Here is a 17,169-nt window from a genome sequence, read left to right on the forward strand (position 1 = left end):
GCCACAGTGATGTTGATATTATTTATCATGAAGACATCAAGCTGCCAAAGTCCTGAATGCTTCATGTGTTTACACACTGTTTAAATACGTTAACCAAGACTCACAGACAACTCTTCTGGCGCAGTGTCAGTCAGTTTGGATTCAACTAGAAGAAGGGCTGTGTGTTGGAGATGACCCATATTATTAGAGATATCCCCTCACTGTTACTGCCTGAAACTCTTCACAGTGCTCTCCCTCCTGAGCTTCTGGCTCACAGGGATTACTGTACATACACTTACCTCATGTAAAACTGTCTCAGAACCAGGGAACCAAACCAGAACAAAAATGAATCTGACCAGAATGAACTGGTGTCAGCATGTTTTAACTAACTATGCATAAAAGAAATGAAAGTCAGTATAAACCACAGGTTTCCAAACATTTAATTACATTTAAAATAAATTAAAAAATACATCAGCACAATGAAAATCACACAGAAACACAGCTTCTTAGGCAGCAGAAAATAAAGAAACATTTGTTCCTCACTTCTCTGCAGGAAAAAATGGAAAAACTCAACAGTTGTCAGATACCATGTCATTCTTATAAAAAAAAAAAGTGCATTTAAAAATAAAATACGTTCCTCATGTAACGCAGTTCACCAAGAAACTCAGCCAGTGAGCAGCAGGAGAAAGACTTCCCGTTTGGAGGAGGCGTTTCAGTGCTGTCTGTTTGAATTAACTTTTGCGTCTCTTAGAGAAAACCTCATATTTGAAGTTTTAGCCACTAAAATTTGATAAATTTTCCCATCAGGCTGTGAACTCTAACAGCCTCCCTCAGAGAAAAGGGACAGATTTTTTACTTGAACTCAGGGACTTGTGAGGAACGAACGAAAAACACAGCAAAAATAAACTGAGGCCACAGGATGATATACGTCACCTCATTCTGCCGTCTTGTTCCAAAAACAGCTCCCAACGTAACCCACAATGAAACTCAACCACCAACCTCAGCAGAGATGAGTTGTATGTAAAAGATGGACATCCAGGTCTGAGAGGTGAAACTAACACAGTTGATCAATACAGAAGCTGGCATTGCTACAGCTCGGGTTTTGATTATTGCAGATAACAGGCTCTGTGGGAAAGACTAGTAAAATTCACTAATTTTACTGTTAAACTCAAAACAGACTACACTACAGTTACATGACTTTAGGGGTGTGGCCACTGAGCTCCTGTGTTTGGCTCAATTAGACTTAATGTTCCCCGACAGCTTCTGTCGTCTTGTTAGCAACCTGTTAATAAAGAATCTTCTTTAGGGCAAGTAAAAGCTTCAAGTATTTTAAGTAGAACTAAATGTAAAAATGTCTAAAAGTCCTGTTGAGCACCAACCATAAGTAATTAAAAACATAATTGAAACTGAAGACTGCATGTTTATGGTCACCAGTCAAAAAAAAAAAAAAGGATAAAATTTTTTAAGGCGGGTGTGACATGTCACTATCCTACGAGCATTTTAGTTACATCCACACCTCATCTGCAATGCCTAGTTTCAAAAGCATCAACTAACAAATGGGTGATGTCACAGTGGCTATGTCCATCTTTTATATACAGTCTAAGGCCACCCCTTGTTGGTGGTCTGTAGGTGGGGCCTCGATACTACAAAGGATTTCATCTTTAGCTATGATGATTATCATCAGGCTTTCATATCTGCTCAGTGCCCACGTCCACATCACTGGTTCACTGTCACATTCAAGTACACCTGCAGAGCGCTGGACGTTGCGTTCAAGTACACCTGCAGAGCGCTGGATGGTCAGTTTCCCGTCAGAGTCTTTAGCTCTGAGCTTCAGCCACCACGGCGTCCGACTCGTGGACCACTCCCCTCTGCAGCTCTGAGGGATGAGTTTACTCTGACATATTCACACCAGTTCAGCTTTTATGCAGCATGAACCTTTTTTTAAAGGCTTTTTTTTTTTTTTAAGGACGATTATAAACCAGGAAAAAAAAACAAAAAAAATTCCCTGGTTTAGAATGACCCCCAAGAAAAGGGCAAACTTTGTATGCCTATCCAACCAGAACATTTTCAAGAATCCTGCTAGTAGACAAGCAACATTGCAATTTCAGCTTTCAGCTTTAACAGAATTTAAACTTCGCTGTGTCCCCAATGTTAAATAAATGTAATATTAAGAAAAATAATGATTTAATTTGGGTTTTTTATAAAAGAGCAGCTCATGAGAGCTACAACCATCTCTGGAATATTTACTCTTCCTTTTTGTGCAGTGGGAAGAAGAGTTTATGGAGAATTACACTCAGTGACTCATTCAGGGGTTATTCTGCTTGAACTCATTGTTAGATTGTTACTGTTTCACTGTTAAACTAAACTGTGTATCTCCTGGTCATAGGTGCAGGGGAGTCAACTACTGATTTGTGACATTTTAGTACGCTGATCATCTGTCCCCTCAAGGGTTGGACCTCCTGAGGTCATCAAGTCTGAAGGACTCTGTAGTATCAAAATAAATGCACTCACATGAGAGTGCTGAGGTTTTATTTGACACAGGTCGGAGGTCACGTGCGGTGTGATGTCGAGGGAATCCGGTGCTTGTCGTGATGCTTCCGGGAAGGATTCAGATCTGACTCTAGCTCCCGCTGCTTCAGTAACAAACCCTGAGAGCACACAAACACAGTTTGTACAGGTGAGGATGCTCATCACTCATCGTCTTCATGTGGATCAACACAGGCGTGACGGGGAAACTATTCTGCTCATTTTGAGGCAACTGAATTTACTGAGAAGAGGAGAGCGGCAGACTGCTGGGTTTGTAATACACTGGCGGAAACACTGTAACAGACTCTGTAACAAGACTTCAGGAGAATCAGCAGATAAAGACAGCAGACTTTATCTGCTAACCCTGGTTTCAGGGTCATCATACATTATTAGTGAGTAATAATGAATGATGACCCTGACAAAACTAAGTCAGAGAATGATTACTTCCTGGCTCTCTTTCACAGTGTGTCTTTTGTCCCGTCTCCCTCCCCCAACCCCCTACCAGCAGATGGTTGGCCCCTCCCTGAGCTTGGTTCTTTAGGTTTAATCCTGCTAAAAGGGAGTTTTTACTTCCCATTGTTGCCAAGCGCTTGCTCACAGCAGGTTGTTTGATTGTTGGGGTTTTCTCTGTAAAGACACCTTGTGTGTGGGGTTTTTTGAGTGTGTTACCTGGCGGAGCTGAGCCAGGCCTCTGAGGATCTCCTGCTGTCGGTGTATGTGGGTGTTACGAAGCAGCTCTGGGTGGAGGAGGGGGTCTCGATGTGATGGAGGAGGCGCTCCTATAACAGGAGAGAACATTTATTTAGATGCAAACTGATGCACAGTAACATGCTCAGAGGTTTTTCTCTGCATTTATGTGCCGCTGTTTCCAAGTTTGCTACCTGACAAAAGGTTTTAAGTTACTCCCAGAGGAGTGGATTGTTTTATCCAACTAAAGATCAGGCAGTTATCATGATTGTCTAACAAAAAGAAATAAAGATTTATCTGTTTCTGTGCAAAGACTTTCAAAGTGACATTAGATGAAAGTTATGGAAGTTATGGGAATACAAAATGGACCCAGCTTCCAGGGTCAGAATAATCCTGAATATTTTTTTTAATGGCCACCAGAGGTGATACCTTTGGTTATATAAAGATTATGTAGAAGTCTGTGGCGAAATGACCCTCAGTTTTGACCTCAGTAAACACTTTCCTGATGCGTTCACGAGCTCATTCACTATTTTCAGGTCACACTGATAGAAACATTGAGCCTATTTTGTAAAGTCTGGTGATTCTAAGAGTGAGAAAGGAGAATTATGCAAAATATTTCTTTTGTCAGGCAATTAATTGATTGGTTTTCAACGTTTTGGGGACTTGTGGGATAAAACTCTGAACAAGCAGATACAATTATGTTACTCCATCGTGTAACAATACTGTACTTACATGAAGGCTTAAACTTGAATAAGCATCTAGTTTTTGTTGTGACTTTCAAACCCAAATCATTTCCTCTACTGTATCGTAGAATTTGTGTCAATGGCGAGGCTGGAACTTGAAAATTTTGGGGATCATTACATCTAGTTTGGTGTGTCTAACCTGAGTGTGTGAGGGGTGGAGGAGTGTCAGCGGGCTCCAGAGGGTCCAGGTTGAAGACTTCATTAGTCCTGACGTAAGGAATGAACTCCGAGACAAGAGGAAGAGTATTGGAGGGATGCTGACGCTGCGCTCTGTGTTTGACTGCAGGGACAGGAGGAGAGCGCCCTCTGGAGGACAAAAAACAAAACAAAACATGAAAAAGCCCTTTACATTTCTTATGTTTTAGTCTAGAATAAAATGCACAACCAAACTACCTGAAAACTGGCTGAAAATACAATCTTATAACGATTTTAATTGTGGGCTGACCAAATTTAATACAGTTTTCCATTTGTTCTATTAGTTTATTCAATTTAGTTAGTCTTATTTTTCAGTTTATGTTAGTTTAAAGAGTGAGTTTGCAGGTAAGTTTTTATCATTTTGTGTATTAAAATACACAGAACACTGACATCCAAGTCTCAATAAACATCTACAACATTCACCACACAGACTAAAACTAAGCACATAGTTGTAGTGGCACACAGTTTTGAAGAGGGAGTCCCAACCCCGCCATGCACAGCTGCTGGACTAATTACTAAAAATTAGGCTTTCTGGTTACAAACTGCACAAACTTTTTTTTCTGAAATTTTTAATCCTCCTAAAAAAAAAAAATTTTAAAAAAAACTTTCAGAATCTGTTCAAATATTAAAACCTTCTGATTGGAGTCTACTGTCCGCTGCTCACCTTTCAGCGTTTAAGCCTGTGGAAATGATGTGCCCTCTGGAGTTGGCTTCCACCTGAAACAGCAGCAGTCATCAACACACACATCCACCTGCAGCTGGGAGGGTTACAAATGACCTCCAGCCAGCAGAGAAAACTAGAAGTAACAAAAGTCTTTTTAAGAAGCTGGTATGGGGGGGGGGGGGGGGGGGGGGGGGGCTACCTTCCTGGTGGGACTGGTTCTGGTTTGCATGATGTCAGGGCACAGGCAAAGCTCCTGGGGTGGAGGAGGAAGAGGAGGGTCGGTCCTCGGCAGACAGGTCCTCTCCTGCAGAGCGAGGAGCTCAGCTTGCCTCTTTAGTCGACTCTCCTGTCTGTTCCTCTGCAGAGCAGCTGGGTAGCGCTCTGAGGCTGGAACGAATTGACGGTTTGGCCTGAAGCAGAGCATGTGTAGGGAGAGATTTTTAAAATATTATCAATACAATCCCTGTTTCAGATGTACTAGAGTGTGATGGTCTAGGAGTTTCTACCTCTGAGTGTTCCACTCAGGTCTCCTCTTGTCCCTCCTGCTCTTCTCTGTCCTGGCAAACGGCTCATATGGGTCTCCTCCTGCTGGCAGACAAATGTTCTCCTTCCCTGTTCTCAACGCTCTGCTCCTGCTGTTTGGAGGAGGAGCAGCAGTGGGCAGAGATGGAGGAGGCTGCGCTGAGACATCTGGAGTCTGAGCTCTGAGCGGCAGAGAAGGAGCAGCTTCTGCACAGAGACAGGGATAAATAAAAACATACAGATATGAGGCCTTTCAGCAAATATTAAATAGGGCTGAACCAAAAAAATTATTTGTACTGTACAGGAAATAATGAGCAGCTTTCTAGAAATATTGCTCCTTCACACAAGGAAAAAAAACCCCCAAGAATCATTTAAACAAATTTTGAGTCTGCCTGTTCAAGTTTGTAGGACCTAAGAGGTAAAGATGACACCGCTACAACTTTATCAATATATTGACAGAGAGCCTCTTTACTCATTTATCTTGTAGAAAAACAGAAAATATAAAATACTGCAAAGGTATTAGATACCCATAGAAAGAGAGGGCAAAAGAGCGAGAGAGACAATCGTGGATATTCATATTAAACATGGACACATTTTCCAACAATGACATCACCTCCAGCAGAATTCAGACAGTTCTGTTTTCCTACACTTAGATATGAATGACGTCAGAGTGGATGTCCCTAATACGGTCATATTAGACACACAGCTCCGACTGTGACCACAGAAGCCAAATTTGCTTGCTGTTCATGCAAAGCTTCTTTAAAGAGAAAAATCTGAAAATGGGCAGAATGGGTCAACTTTAATTAAATCTTGCTAATTTAGTCATAAACTAGAAGGTAAACTGGTAGTTACAGTGCATTCTCTGCTCTAATTGAGGACTCAAAGCTCTTTTTACTCCACCTTGATGCTGCACTGAAACATTTCAATCTCACAAACATGGAAACAGATTTTTTTTAGTGGCTCAGTGCAGATAGACGCAGACATACGGTCTCCCACAGCAGCAGTGTAAGTGGGTGTAGTAGCATTAGATGCGTTACCTGTCTGTACAGCAGCGTCTTTGTAAGAGGAACCCGAAGTGCTGGTGTCCTCCAAATCTTCAGCCTGCCTGGTAACTGCTGAAAACAAAAACAGACACACACAGAGCTGATTATTACAAACATGTTTACTTCAACATCTTCTGCACCTCAATTTATTTTAAATCAGCTGTCACCAGTGCTACACAGGAGGGAGCAAATCCTGGAGCAGGTGTGTTTAATAAACAGTTTGGGAGTGAAACGCTCTCTTCTGTCAGAAACCAGAAAACATTAAACATAAATGAGCACAATGAGTTGGTTCCTTGGTAGGATACTAATGAAACTAATTCCTTTGGGTGGAAATCACTTTCATTGCTGTTTATCAGTCTCTCAGCAACAGTTTTGGTTCATGGCAGAAGTGGATTACATTTCAAGTTTTTAGAAAATGACTCCCTCCATAATCCTCACAGTGGTTCGATCTACTGTTTGGCATTGATTAACTCTGCAAACTATTTCTGAGGCCACGTTCTGTACTTCTGCCACTCAGTAGAATAAAAGATATGTATATTTGGACCCAGACTCTATATTTTTAGCAGCATTACCATGTGGTTGAATCCTGTGCTTCAAAGCATTGATTCATTACTGAGCAGGCAGAGTAAAAATATACTTTTGGTGCATATTTTCAGATCCAAAGTGCAAAGACACTGCAAAAGTCTTACTGACCGTTGGACTCCAGTTCCTGATGCAATCTGCCATCATGGCTGCTTTTTTTTAGCTGCTCCTCCTGATTGATCGATTGCTCCTAAAGATGAAGAACACAATGAAACAGTTTCAGATAAGTACAGTTAGCTTCATCCTCAGCAGAAAATGTTTAACAGAAAATATGAGAAATAAAGGAGTGCAGAGAGTTTACGTAAATGTTTCTGTATAATAGTCTGTCTCTGACCTTTTCCCTCTCCTTCAGTGTGTCCATCTCATACTGTCTCTGCAGCATTTCCCTTTCCAGCACCACCCTCCTCTCTTCTTCCTCCTCCTCCTGTCTCCTCTTCGCCTCCTCTCGTTCCCTTTGCAGACGACGCTCCTCCACTTGGGCTTCGATAGCTCGCTGGTAGGAAGAGATAAAATTTAGGGAATCTTGGTGAGAAAAACATTCACTGATCTTTTCTCTGTGCCTCCTCCTACCTGCTGTTCAAGCTGTTTTAGCCTCCTCCGCTCTCTCTCCTCTATCTGGGCAGGATCCAACAGGGAGGTCATGGTCCTCAGATAGCTGTACATACCACAGGAAAACAAACAAACTAAATATATACACTTATACATCTGCAGCTCATCACAAATAAGTCACCATGGATCGTGTACAAAGAGTCTTTTAAATATTTGACGAGACGTTCCTTCCCACCTGGCCCTGGTTGGGTACCCACGGGTTGTATCCACACTGTTTCCTGCGACACTGTCTGCTCCACAGCTGCTCGTAGCATCCCAGATGAGGGAAAGGCTTGACAAGGGCTCCCACTCTCCCCGATCAGAGCTGCTGAACTGAGCCGGTGGCAGCGCTGATGGAACTGCAGGCTGGACAGGCGGCCTCCTCTGCAGCGAGTCAAAATGTGTAGCCCAGAGCTCGTGGTCCTCCGCCTGCAGACACAACAACACCAGACTCAGGGGGACAACTTTGACCTCTCAAACCTGCCTGGTCTGTGCCGTGTCCCCGCTGTACCTGACTCTGCAGCACTTTCTCTCGTCTCCTGCGCTCAGTCATCTCCTCTCTCTGACGGTCCAGCTCTTCCAACCAGCACCTCTTCTGCTCTTCTCTCCTCTCCACACTTAGCATCTCCTCCTCCATCGGAGTGACCTCCTACAGAGATGCAAGGACTTAATTTTAATTCATATTTTTTGTTGCCTAAACACATCCTTAAGATCACAGTTAAGTTTTGTTGTGAATAAATCTTAAACGCACACAGACACATACACACAAAAAAATATGCTCAAATTCAGTCAGCAGCAGTTCTGAAATGAATAACCCTGAACTGTATAGATAAACAACACTTGAGAGAAATATCAGATTCAATAAATCTTTTCTCGTTTCACTCTCTCAGTGTCATATAAAAAAAAACAAAATACAAAAAAAACTGCAATGAAAGCGACATTTTTTTGTACTATAAGTTAGAGAGGGATTAAAAGGCAAATAACAAGTTAGGGAAAGTTATGTTACTGAAAATCTTCAACTGCACTTTACTCTTTTACTTTACTCTTAAACAGTAAGGTATAAGAAAAAAAAGCAGATAAATGCTTTGTTTGATTTAATTAGTATTTAAGGTGAGATGAACATGTTTGGTCTATCCCAAAAGTTCTTGTTCCGGCGTTCAAAACAGGAAACAACCAGTAATGAAATAAAACAGCTATTATTGAAGCAAAATGACAAAAAAAAAAAAAAAAACTGAAGAAGAGCTGAACTAAATACAATAAAATAAGAACCAAAATCTGTGTAATACACATTCACTTACTAAGTAATAAAAAAACTAAATATACAATTAAAAGACTTCAGTAAAATAAACCAACAGAATATATTTTCATTTTTAGTGTTTTTTGTAATTGTTTAGTCACCAGGGTCTGATTTAGACTGCAGGTAATCGTATTCACGTTTTAACCTGAAATGGACAAGTACCAGCATAATTACCCGTGTGGTTGTATTCTGGTGTTTTACATCACATTAATATCATCTCCAGAGATAAGATATCTAACTATAAACCACCACATGCAACAAGTACTAAAACACATTTTGTAAGATGCATAGGATGATAAGACAAAGAATCCAATAAGACCAATCAACCCAATCCAATATAAATAAAAAAAATTACTGATAATTGATTAAATATACTTTTTCTGCTTGTTACAAATTTAACTGATGTTTAGTCTTGCTGAGGACAGAATGGAAAGTTGGTGTTCTTACATCAGTTAAAGTGTGATGGTGTGAAGAAATGAAGAAAAAAAAAAGAAAGAAAAAAAAGCATGGCTGCTCCAACCTCAGTGTTGATTTTATCTGTGAAAAGTACTTTTATTACCCCGAGTCTGAGGCTGGATCTGATGGCTGGCGGCTGCTGTTTGTGGCTGATCGAGCTCTGCACTGATAACACACTCTGTGTGTCCTCCTCAGCCTGAAAAACACACACATAGACATACACAAAAGGCTTTTACACATGCTACAAATAAAATAAAATAAAATATATCAACCCAGAGTCCAATCACAAGTCCTGCATAAGCCTGTATTCTTCTTAACTGACAGTAGAGGGCGACAGCTTCATACTGAACAAAGTATGATGCAAATAAGTCAATTTTGCACATTTTGGCTATTCTAAGAGTCGAGCCCACTTTCCTAAATCAATTCATCCATTCCAACTAATTCTTGAGCATTACTTAACACAATTCAGCTTGTAGTTCTAGTTGTAAAAGTTCTAGTTTTAATATTTTTGGAACAGTTGGTAAAATTTTAAATCAGCAGTTTAATTATTCAAAAAAAAAAAAAAAAGAAGAGAATTAAAAAACAAAATGAGCACAGGAACTCAGAGGTGACTGTACCTGCAGTCTGCTGGGTGCTGAATGTTGCTGCTGCTTTAGGGCCACCTGTTCATCTAACACACACACACACACACACACACACACACACACACACACACACACACACACACACACACACACACACACACACACACACACACACACACACACACACACACACACACACACACACTTTGACTCTTTGATAACAGGAGTCATTGCCAGTGTTGACCTATCAGTATGTCATTTCAGGTTACCTATACATTAAAATAAACGTCACAAGGTTAAACGCTGATTTTGGAAAACAAAACAAAACCAAAAAAAAAAAAAAAAAAAAAAAAAAGGGGTTTTCAAAAGTGTTGAAAAGTAGTACTCAGAGTCAAAGTCAAAATCTTACTTAAATAACACTACAAAGGTTTTAACATCGAGTACTCATTATGCACACTCTGGTGTAATTGTGCTCTTGGAGCCATTAAATTGTGACCATATAAAGAAATGGTCATCAACAACAGTCAGAGAGCCTGTGGTGTTCACATCATGAGCAGTTGGCATTAATGGACTCAAAGTGTGCCAAGGAAACATTCCCCTCAACATTACATCACCAGCAGAAGCTAGGACTGTTGACATAAGGCTCCATGGAGTCAGGTTGTTGTTTCTGACTGAGCATCTGCAGACTTGGTACTACAAACTACATTTTGCACTTTGGTTTGTGTTACCAGTAGGTTGGAGCAGATTCTCTGTTCAGCAAAAAAGGGACTGAGTAAATGAAATCTATCCTGTCTGGCTTCTGACCTCTCGCTGGATGTTTTCCCCTCATAGTTCAGTACATTTGTGCTGAAAATCCAGATGGTCTAACTAATAAGTAATAATCATACATTAGTGAGGTGTGTAAACACTAAATTTACTTTTTTTTCAGGCTATGAAAGTGGCTTTCTTTTTACCTGATAAGACCAGAGTAACTTATGTTGAATATATAACACAATCCAATTTAAAATAAACTTCCTTTAATGACAGCATGCTCAAAATGCATTTTACATTCTCTACAGACAGAATATATTTTATACATGCAACCTGTGGAGCCATATTTTACTGACACCACTGAAGCAAGCCTTGCTGCAAAGTTACTGCAGGACAAACTGTTCATATTATATTTTCTCAAGAATTCAGTTTCTAAAGCAGAAAATGCATAAATATAATTTCATACTTTAATCTGCTGCCAATTCTTTTTCCCCCCCACACTTCTCACATCATAGCCAATACAACAAAGAGTCATGTGTCCACAAACTAAAGGCACATTTGTAAATAGGCTGTGGCACAGAGTCTGAAGCTACTGATTATAAAACGGCATGTAAATGGATCAAGTTTAAAGTCTCAGAGCTCTAATGTGCACACAAGAAGTACACGTAATGATTTTCTGCAGCATTGCTCACTTGGCTTACATGCAGCACCTGTGTTGTCCTTTGCTGTGTCATTATTTTACATTCCTTATGTTTGTCTATTGTCCATTCCTCTGATTAGGATTCCTAAGTAAGCAGAACGATCAATTACGTGCAGAAGGAAAGTGACATGACAAGCAAAACACCCCCGTTAATGTGCAGCAGAAAGTGATAACCATCATCATATTAATGGTCATCTCTTAACTTTGGTTTTAAGCTTTGTCAAGACAGCTACCCAAAAGAAATTACAGCTGTGTCTAATTGCTTCGTAGTACGCCTCTCTGCTGTTTCATAAATAGCAAAACCAATGCAAAGTGACTGACATTTTTCCTCATTCTGATTTTTTAACATCAACTGAGGCTTGATTTCAGGCTGAGGTGAGTAAAGACAATATAAGATAAAACAATAATTAAACTCTTACTGTGTTTGCTCTTTGCTGTTCAGCAGGTTTATCAGAGCCATACAATGATGCTCAAACTCTCTGGTATAACTGTCACCATTCTTAATATACATGAGGATTACTGGTTTAAAATGCCTGCGTGTGTGTAACTGTACGTACCGAGTTCTTTCTTCCACTGAGCCTTCTTAGCTTCGATGGCTGCCTTGCTGTCTGACTGTCGCTCTTCCAGCCAGCTGAACATACCTCCAGACAACCTGAGGAACAACAGCATCATCACAACATCTTAAAAACTTGATTTTTTTTTGGATCTGCTGTAACAATGATGTGACATTTGTGTTGTCTAATTATATTCATGCTTGAATTAAAGAGTCAGCTAAATTTCCAGAGTCCTATACACTGACTGCCATCTACAGTAGGTATGCATCAAGAGGAATTTGATTTTGCTACAAGAACTGTGACAAGCTCCTCACTTGTTGTCTTTCTGTTGTGAGGTTCCCATTGAATCTGTTCCTTCTCCATCTCCTTTCTTTATTCCCTCCCCTCCTCCTCCTCTGTCTTCCTCCCTCATATTGCCTCCTCCTCCTTCATTCTGTGAGTAGCCAGATTTTGAGCTTGTTTGATTTCCTGAAAGGGTGAAAAAAAAAAAGAAGAACTTTTTAAATTGCTCTTCACTCTGTGCTTCAGTCCTTCTCAGTGCACCACTCTACCATTGCTTCCTTGAGTCTTGTCATCCTCTGGTGGGCGCTGCATATTGTTGGAGGTCTGGACAGTGCTGAGGATGTGCTGCAGCTGCTCACTGGTCAGACACACCATGCTGTCCTTCAGTGCTGCATCCCTACTGGCTGCTGGGTCTTTAAATCCTGCCTTTCCAGCTCCTCGAGTCCTAGTGTTTCCCGCTTGTCCCGTTTTCTCACCGGCTCTCAGGGGCCCAAGAGTAATACTGTGTTTCTGCCTGTCTGACTTTACCTTCAGCAGAAAGACAGAAAATCAATGGTTGAGGGGAGACAGTTACAGAGTTATTTTAAATTTAAGGCAACTTACAATACCCTATTTTATAAATAGTGCACAGTATGGACAGTCTGTTGTGGTGAAGAGAAAGCCAAGTGTTAAGGTTAAACTGTTAAATTACCAGTGTACCTGTAGGTCTTTTGACGATGACCTACAGATAGTGCCTGAATGAAAAAGATCGCAGATACAAGCAGTACAAATTAATTTTTGCACAAATGTGTCTATGTTCAGTCATTCAGGAAGAGCTCAGAGTAGACCTGCTGCTCTTTCACATCAAAAGAACCCATGGTTAAGGAATATAATGGGAACAACACTTGCAACTGGTGTTTTAGGCATTTTCTACTAAGAGATGACCCCACAACATGCTGGGGAGATTGTGGGCCTCAGCAGGCTTAGAAAGGCCTTTGTTTCCCCACCCAGAGGAGCTGGATGAAGTAGGTAGGAGACGAATATCTAGGAATCTCTGCTTAGGCTGCTTCCCCCATTGCCTGCATCCAAATAAGTGATAGAATCCAAAGAACCCCAAAATATTTGAACTAGACAGTAATAACTCTAAACCAGTAGTGCATCAACAGAACAAAAATACAAAACATGAAAAACACGTACATACTTCTTATATACATATGTACATGAGAATTTATAAGAAATAGTCCCATTTTCTCTGCTATAATGCATCTCCTCCAGTATGTCAAAGCAATGATCCTTGAAATTTATTTTAATTTTTTTTATGAAGTAAACAAAGTCACAGGAAAATATATGTGGAAAGTGAGACAGTTGGTGAGCAAAGATTGTGTTGGTGTGGCAAAAACCCCTCCCAAAACTGCTGTGTTTTTAATGTGCTGTGTGCCAGCATATGATGGCACCACAGTTCAAACCCTTTCAACCAAATGCTCTCTGTCAGATGCCTCAGGACACCTGACAGAGCATTCAGCGGAAATGTTGACAATCTCACCCTAGGAGACAAATTCAGTGAATCATGGAAAAAAAAAAAAAAAAAAAAAATGTAATGAGCATGCTCCTAGTCTTGCTTTTCACTCGATGGGCTGCCTTCTGGCTTGGAAACTGTGGAGTCTTGTCACCAGCAATGATCCCTCACACGAAATTTGTGCAAGGTTGAAATAGAAGTTGATGTTTGCTCTCTGTGCATGTTTGAGGTCTATGATTAAAGTATAGAAGAAAAGTGTCACAAGTGGTCATAACTGGTCTTCCAGAGAGTTCTGAAAGTGGTCTTTAGATGCACAAGAAGAAAAGAAGGTCGATCACATTTAGATCACAAAAAAGAAGAAAATTATCTTCAGAACAACTGAAGTGAAAAAAGTAAAGCAAGAAATTACAATATTAACAAAAACAAAGGAAAATGTAGTAGGAAACTGAATAAAAAAAGCAATACAAATTGGGAAAAATGTCTATAAATAGAACAGCCAGTTAAGAAAAACAGTAAAAAAATGTGAACAAAAACCATTGAAGAACTTCAGATTCAACAGAAAGCAAGTGAGACTAACAATATCCTGCTCACTCACCTTTGGATTTTATGTGTGAGTGGGACCAAGTCGGAGAGGAACAAATAAAAAATGTTATGTTATCATTTTATTATTTCATAGAAGCTTTTTTGAAAATGTGTCCAAACCTTTACAGGTATGCTAAACCAGATCCTTACCTTGGCCACAGCTTTGACGATGCCAACTTTGTGATGATCATGTGTTTTCATTGAAGTCAAGCTGGCACTCTTCCCTTCAGTATTGGAGGTGACAGATGCACCTGCTCCTCCTGCCTTACTCCTGGCCCCTCTGTGCCTCATTGCCAGCTGTCGGGGTGGACGCTCCTCCCCCTGTACATCTGACACACAGGAGGTCTGCCGGCAGCTGAGGATGTTTGCTGCTCCAGGCCTGAAGGACAGCTGTGAGGAAACACACCAGATCAGACAAAACTATAACAGTCATAAAGCCGACAGACCATCATGCAATTGTTACTGATCATTAGAAACATAAACAATATGTCACCAAAGGTATTTGGATAAACACATTTTCATGAGAATATAATAGCCCAACTTTAAATTGGAGTCCTACCTTTGCTGGATTTTTATCAACACCTGCAGTGGAACAGGCATGGGAGTAGTAAGTATAATTTTGAAAAATAGGAATTTTACATAAAGTAATCTTCACAGTGTCAAAACACAGCTTTACCAGGAAGGTTAACTGACTGTTAACTGTGCGTTTGTTAACAGGATTACTCAAAGAGCTATGGATAGATTTGGATGGAAAACATTATTTTTCTGCACATCCAAAATGAAGATTAAAATGTAGATTATAAAAGCTTAAAGGTCTCACCATGACTTAGCAAAATCAACTTGGGTTTTCCATTTTCAAGTTCAAAAAGCAGGCCGTCCCTGTTCACAAACACAACATCGATTAGGGCACAGAAAAAACACAATAAACACCAAAAATTATACTGTAGCTGTACTGCACCTACAGAACCAACTGTTTCTACTTTCATTTTTCAAAGTGTGTTTTGTCCAAGTCCAAATATGGGATCAGGATCACTGAAACAGCACTCAAATAACAACAGTCCAACCACAGGAGGGTCATGGTTTTTCTTCGCTTAAATGTCCCATTTATGAAACGTCACACAATCACATCTTATGAGTCAGTACAGGGCAAAGATCGATACTGTATTTAAGTCTCATTATCTAGTCTAAGTGGTTGGTGTATGCTCAATTTCCACTCCATATTTTTTATTATTGTACTACAGAAGCTTTACATATTCACAGTTCAAAATAATCCTTATTTATCTTATAGTGATGATGTGAGAGCTGACAGAAGTAGTAGGATTAATTCTGAAGTGTACCAAGCTTTACTCTGCTGACTCAGACAAATGCTGCAGAACTGATCACACTGTGCTCCACAGTACAAATGAATAATGACCCAAAGCATACCAAAAAAGTATTCCAAGAGTTTATCAAGGCACAGAAATAGGATATTGTACAATGCCCAAGTCAGTCACCTGATCTCACTCCAATAGAGCAAGCTTTTCAGCTACTGAAGACCAGACTGAAGGCTTAGAAATCCACAAACTAGCAGAAACTGAAGGTGGCTGCAGTAAGTCTGCAGAGCATCTCAATTGACGAAAAGGATTGTCATCCAAGTATTTAAAATTGTGTTAGTTTGCCAAATTTATTTTGCGCACATACAAATGTGTCTAAAAACAGCTGCAATTCCCAAACAGTTAATGCAAAACCTGGAAAACTCAATTAAACGCTGAAAACTGATGTACAGAACCAAACTTCTAACTGTTCGACTATACTTACGGCTCCAAACCTTGTGCCCGTAAATCAATACAATGTTAAGATGTTTTGATGCACACCAGTCTCACGGTGAAATTTTCTGAGTTGTTTGTAAGAGCTGTAGTCAGGTTCATGGGGACCCTTGCAGGTTGACCTCCCCTCTTTTATTGCTGCAATGTAGTGTTTTTAAAATGGGTCATGTTATGTATTGATTCTCTTCGGTTTTAAGCTAAAATAATCCCCTTCATTTCACTGCGACACATTCGACCCGTGTTAGCCTAAGCTAACTCCCCTTACCGTTATAAGGAAGACTCACCCGAGATTCATGCCGACAGAAGACGGCTACGCGTCTACCTAGGGCCGTATAAAACCAGATGTGGAAACTCAGCACATGACGTACAGCTTTATAAAATCGCTTTTGTCAGGCTCTGACTGGCCAAACTGCTGGTTCCTCTATGTACAAACAGTGTATGTTCGTTGCTGGCGACGACCAAGAAAAGTGTCACTGATTGGCTAATTCTTTATCATGTTTAAAATTAACAGCCAATCACATGTCTTCATTAGAAAGATTTAAACGATGTTGCATTTAAAGTAACTCGGAATTAGGCAAACGATTAAGCCTTTTCCCATCAGCTTGCTACCTCTATTAGCTAGGTATAAATGGTCCACCACCTACCAGGAGGCAGTATAAATGTTGTGTGAATGAGGGTCACAGTGATCACCGTGATCGACTTGATTTTTTTTTAACTTTTCAAAGGGTTTCTGACGGTAGCCTCCAATTATTAATGCGTTGTTTACAGTGAGACGAATTTATGTAGTCATCCTTTTAAGTCACTCATATTTATATATATTGTGGTTTGTTCTTTATATTGGGACAGCTTTTTTGTTTGCTTTTTTATGTCCCCACCTCGCTTACAGTATCATAACATAACTACTGAACATAACTACTGTAACAAAAATAATTTCCCAAATATGGGATAAACAAAGTATTCATCACATCAAAGAATAATCATCTCATCATAACCACCCCATATCATGATTTATTTTCAAAATCTTAGCTTCTTTTATCCACTTTAATTGCAGTTTTATCAACACTGTTAGTGTAGCATCTGCAGTCAGTTAGTTCTTTAAGTGTTTATGTTTAAATAATATCAGTATTTATGACCT

At 40.0% G+C, this 17,169-nt stretch overlaps 1 protein-coding gene across 5 annotated transcripts; it reads right to left on the reverse strand.

Moving 5' to 3' along the window:
- Nucleotides 1-402: 402 nt before the first annotated feature.
- Nucleotides 403-16,487, reverse strand: ccdc66 (coiled-coil domain containing 66). 5 transcript variants are annotated; one of them, XM_082534991.1, is made up of 21 exons: nucleotides 16,319-16,487; nucleotides 15,050-15,108; nucleotides 14,789-14,811; nucleotides 14,380-14,619; nucleotides 12,422-12,680; nucleotides 12,185-12,338; nucleotides 11,874-11,968; nucleotides 9,900-9,952; nucleotides 9,386-9,478; nucleotides 8,041-8,178; nucleotides 7,726-7,958; nucleotides 7,512-7,596; nucleotides 7,276-7,434; nucleotides 7,053-7,131; nucleotides 6,354-6,428; nucleotides 5,301-5,523; nucleotides 4,994-5,204; nucleotides 4,795-4,847; nucleotides 4,075-4,241; nucleotides 3,175-3,284; nucleotides 403-2,627 (listed from the first exon to the last, which is right to left on the reverse strand). In XM_082534991.1, exons 1-21 carry the CDS (start codon nucleotides 16,327-16,329, stop codon nucleotides 2,529-2,531), a joined length of 2,619 nt encoding a protein of 872 aa, XP_082391117.1. In that variant the 5' UTR covers nucleotides 16,330-16,487; the 3' UTR covers nucleotides 403-2,528. The 5 variants fall into 5 exon arrangements, with proteins under 5 accessions (XP_082391117.1, XP_082391116.1, XP_082391120.1 ...); XM_082534990.1 differs by having other exon boundaries at nucleotides 6,354-6,431; XM_082534994.1 differs by lacking the exon at nucleotides 14,789-14,811 and having other exon boundaries at nucleotides 6,354-6,431.
- Between the last annotated feature and the right edge of the window lie 682 nt (nucleotides 16,488-17,169).

Source organism: Aulonocara stuartgranti (assembly GCF_965226115.1).
Source record: "Aulonocara stuartgranti genome assembly, chromosome: 5".
NCBI classification, from domain to species: domain Eukaryota; kingdom Metazoa; phylum Chordata; class Actinopteri; order Cichliformes; family Cichlidae; genus Aulonocara; species Aulonocara stuartgranti.

What these genes read in the sequence shown, in the direction of transcription:
- ccdc66 (XM_082534990.1), bottom strand. An exon ending in TCAGGAACTGGAGTCCAACG is followed by an intron (nt 6,432 to 7,052) that starts GTCAGTAAGACT and finishes TTTTGTTTTCAG; the next exon opens with CAGTTACCAGGCAGGCTGAA. An exon ending in ACAGGCTTAAACGCTGAAAG is followed by an intron (nt 4,242 to 4,794) that starts GTGAGCAGCGGA and finishes TTTGTCCTCCAG; the next exon opens with AGGGCGCTCTCCTCCTGTCC.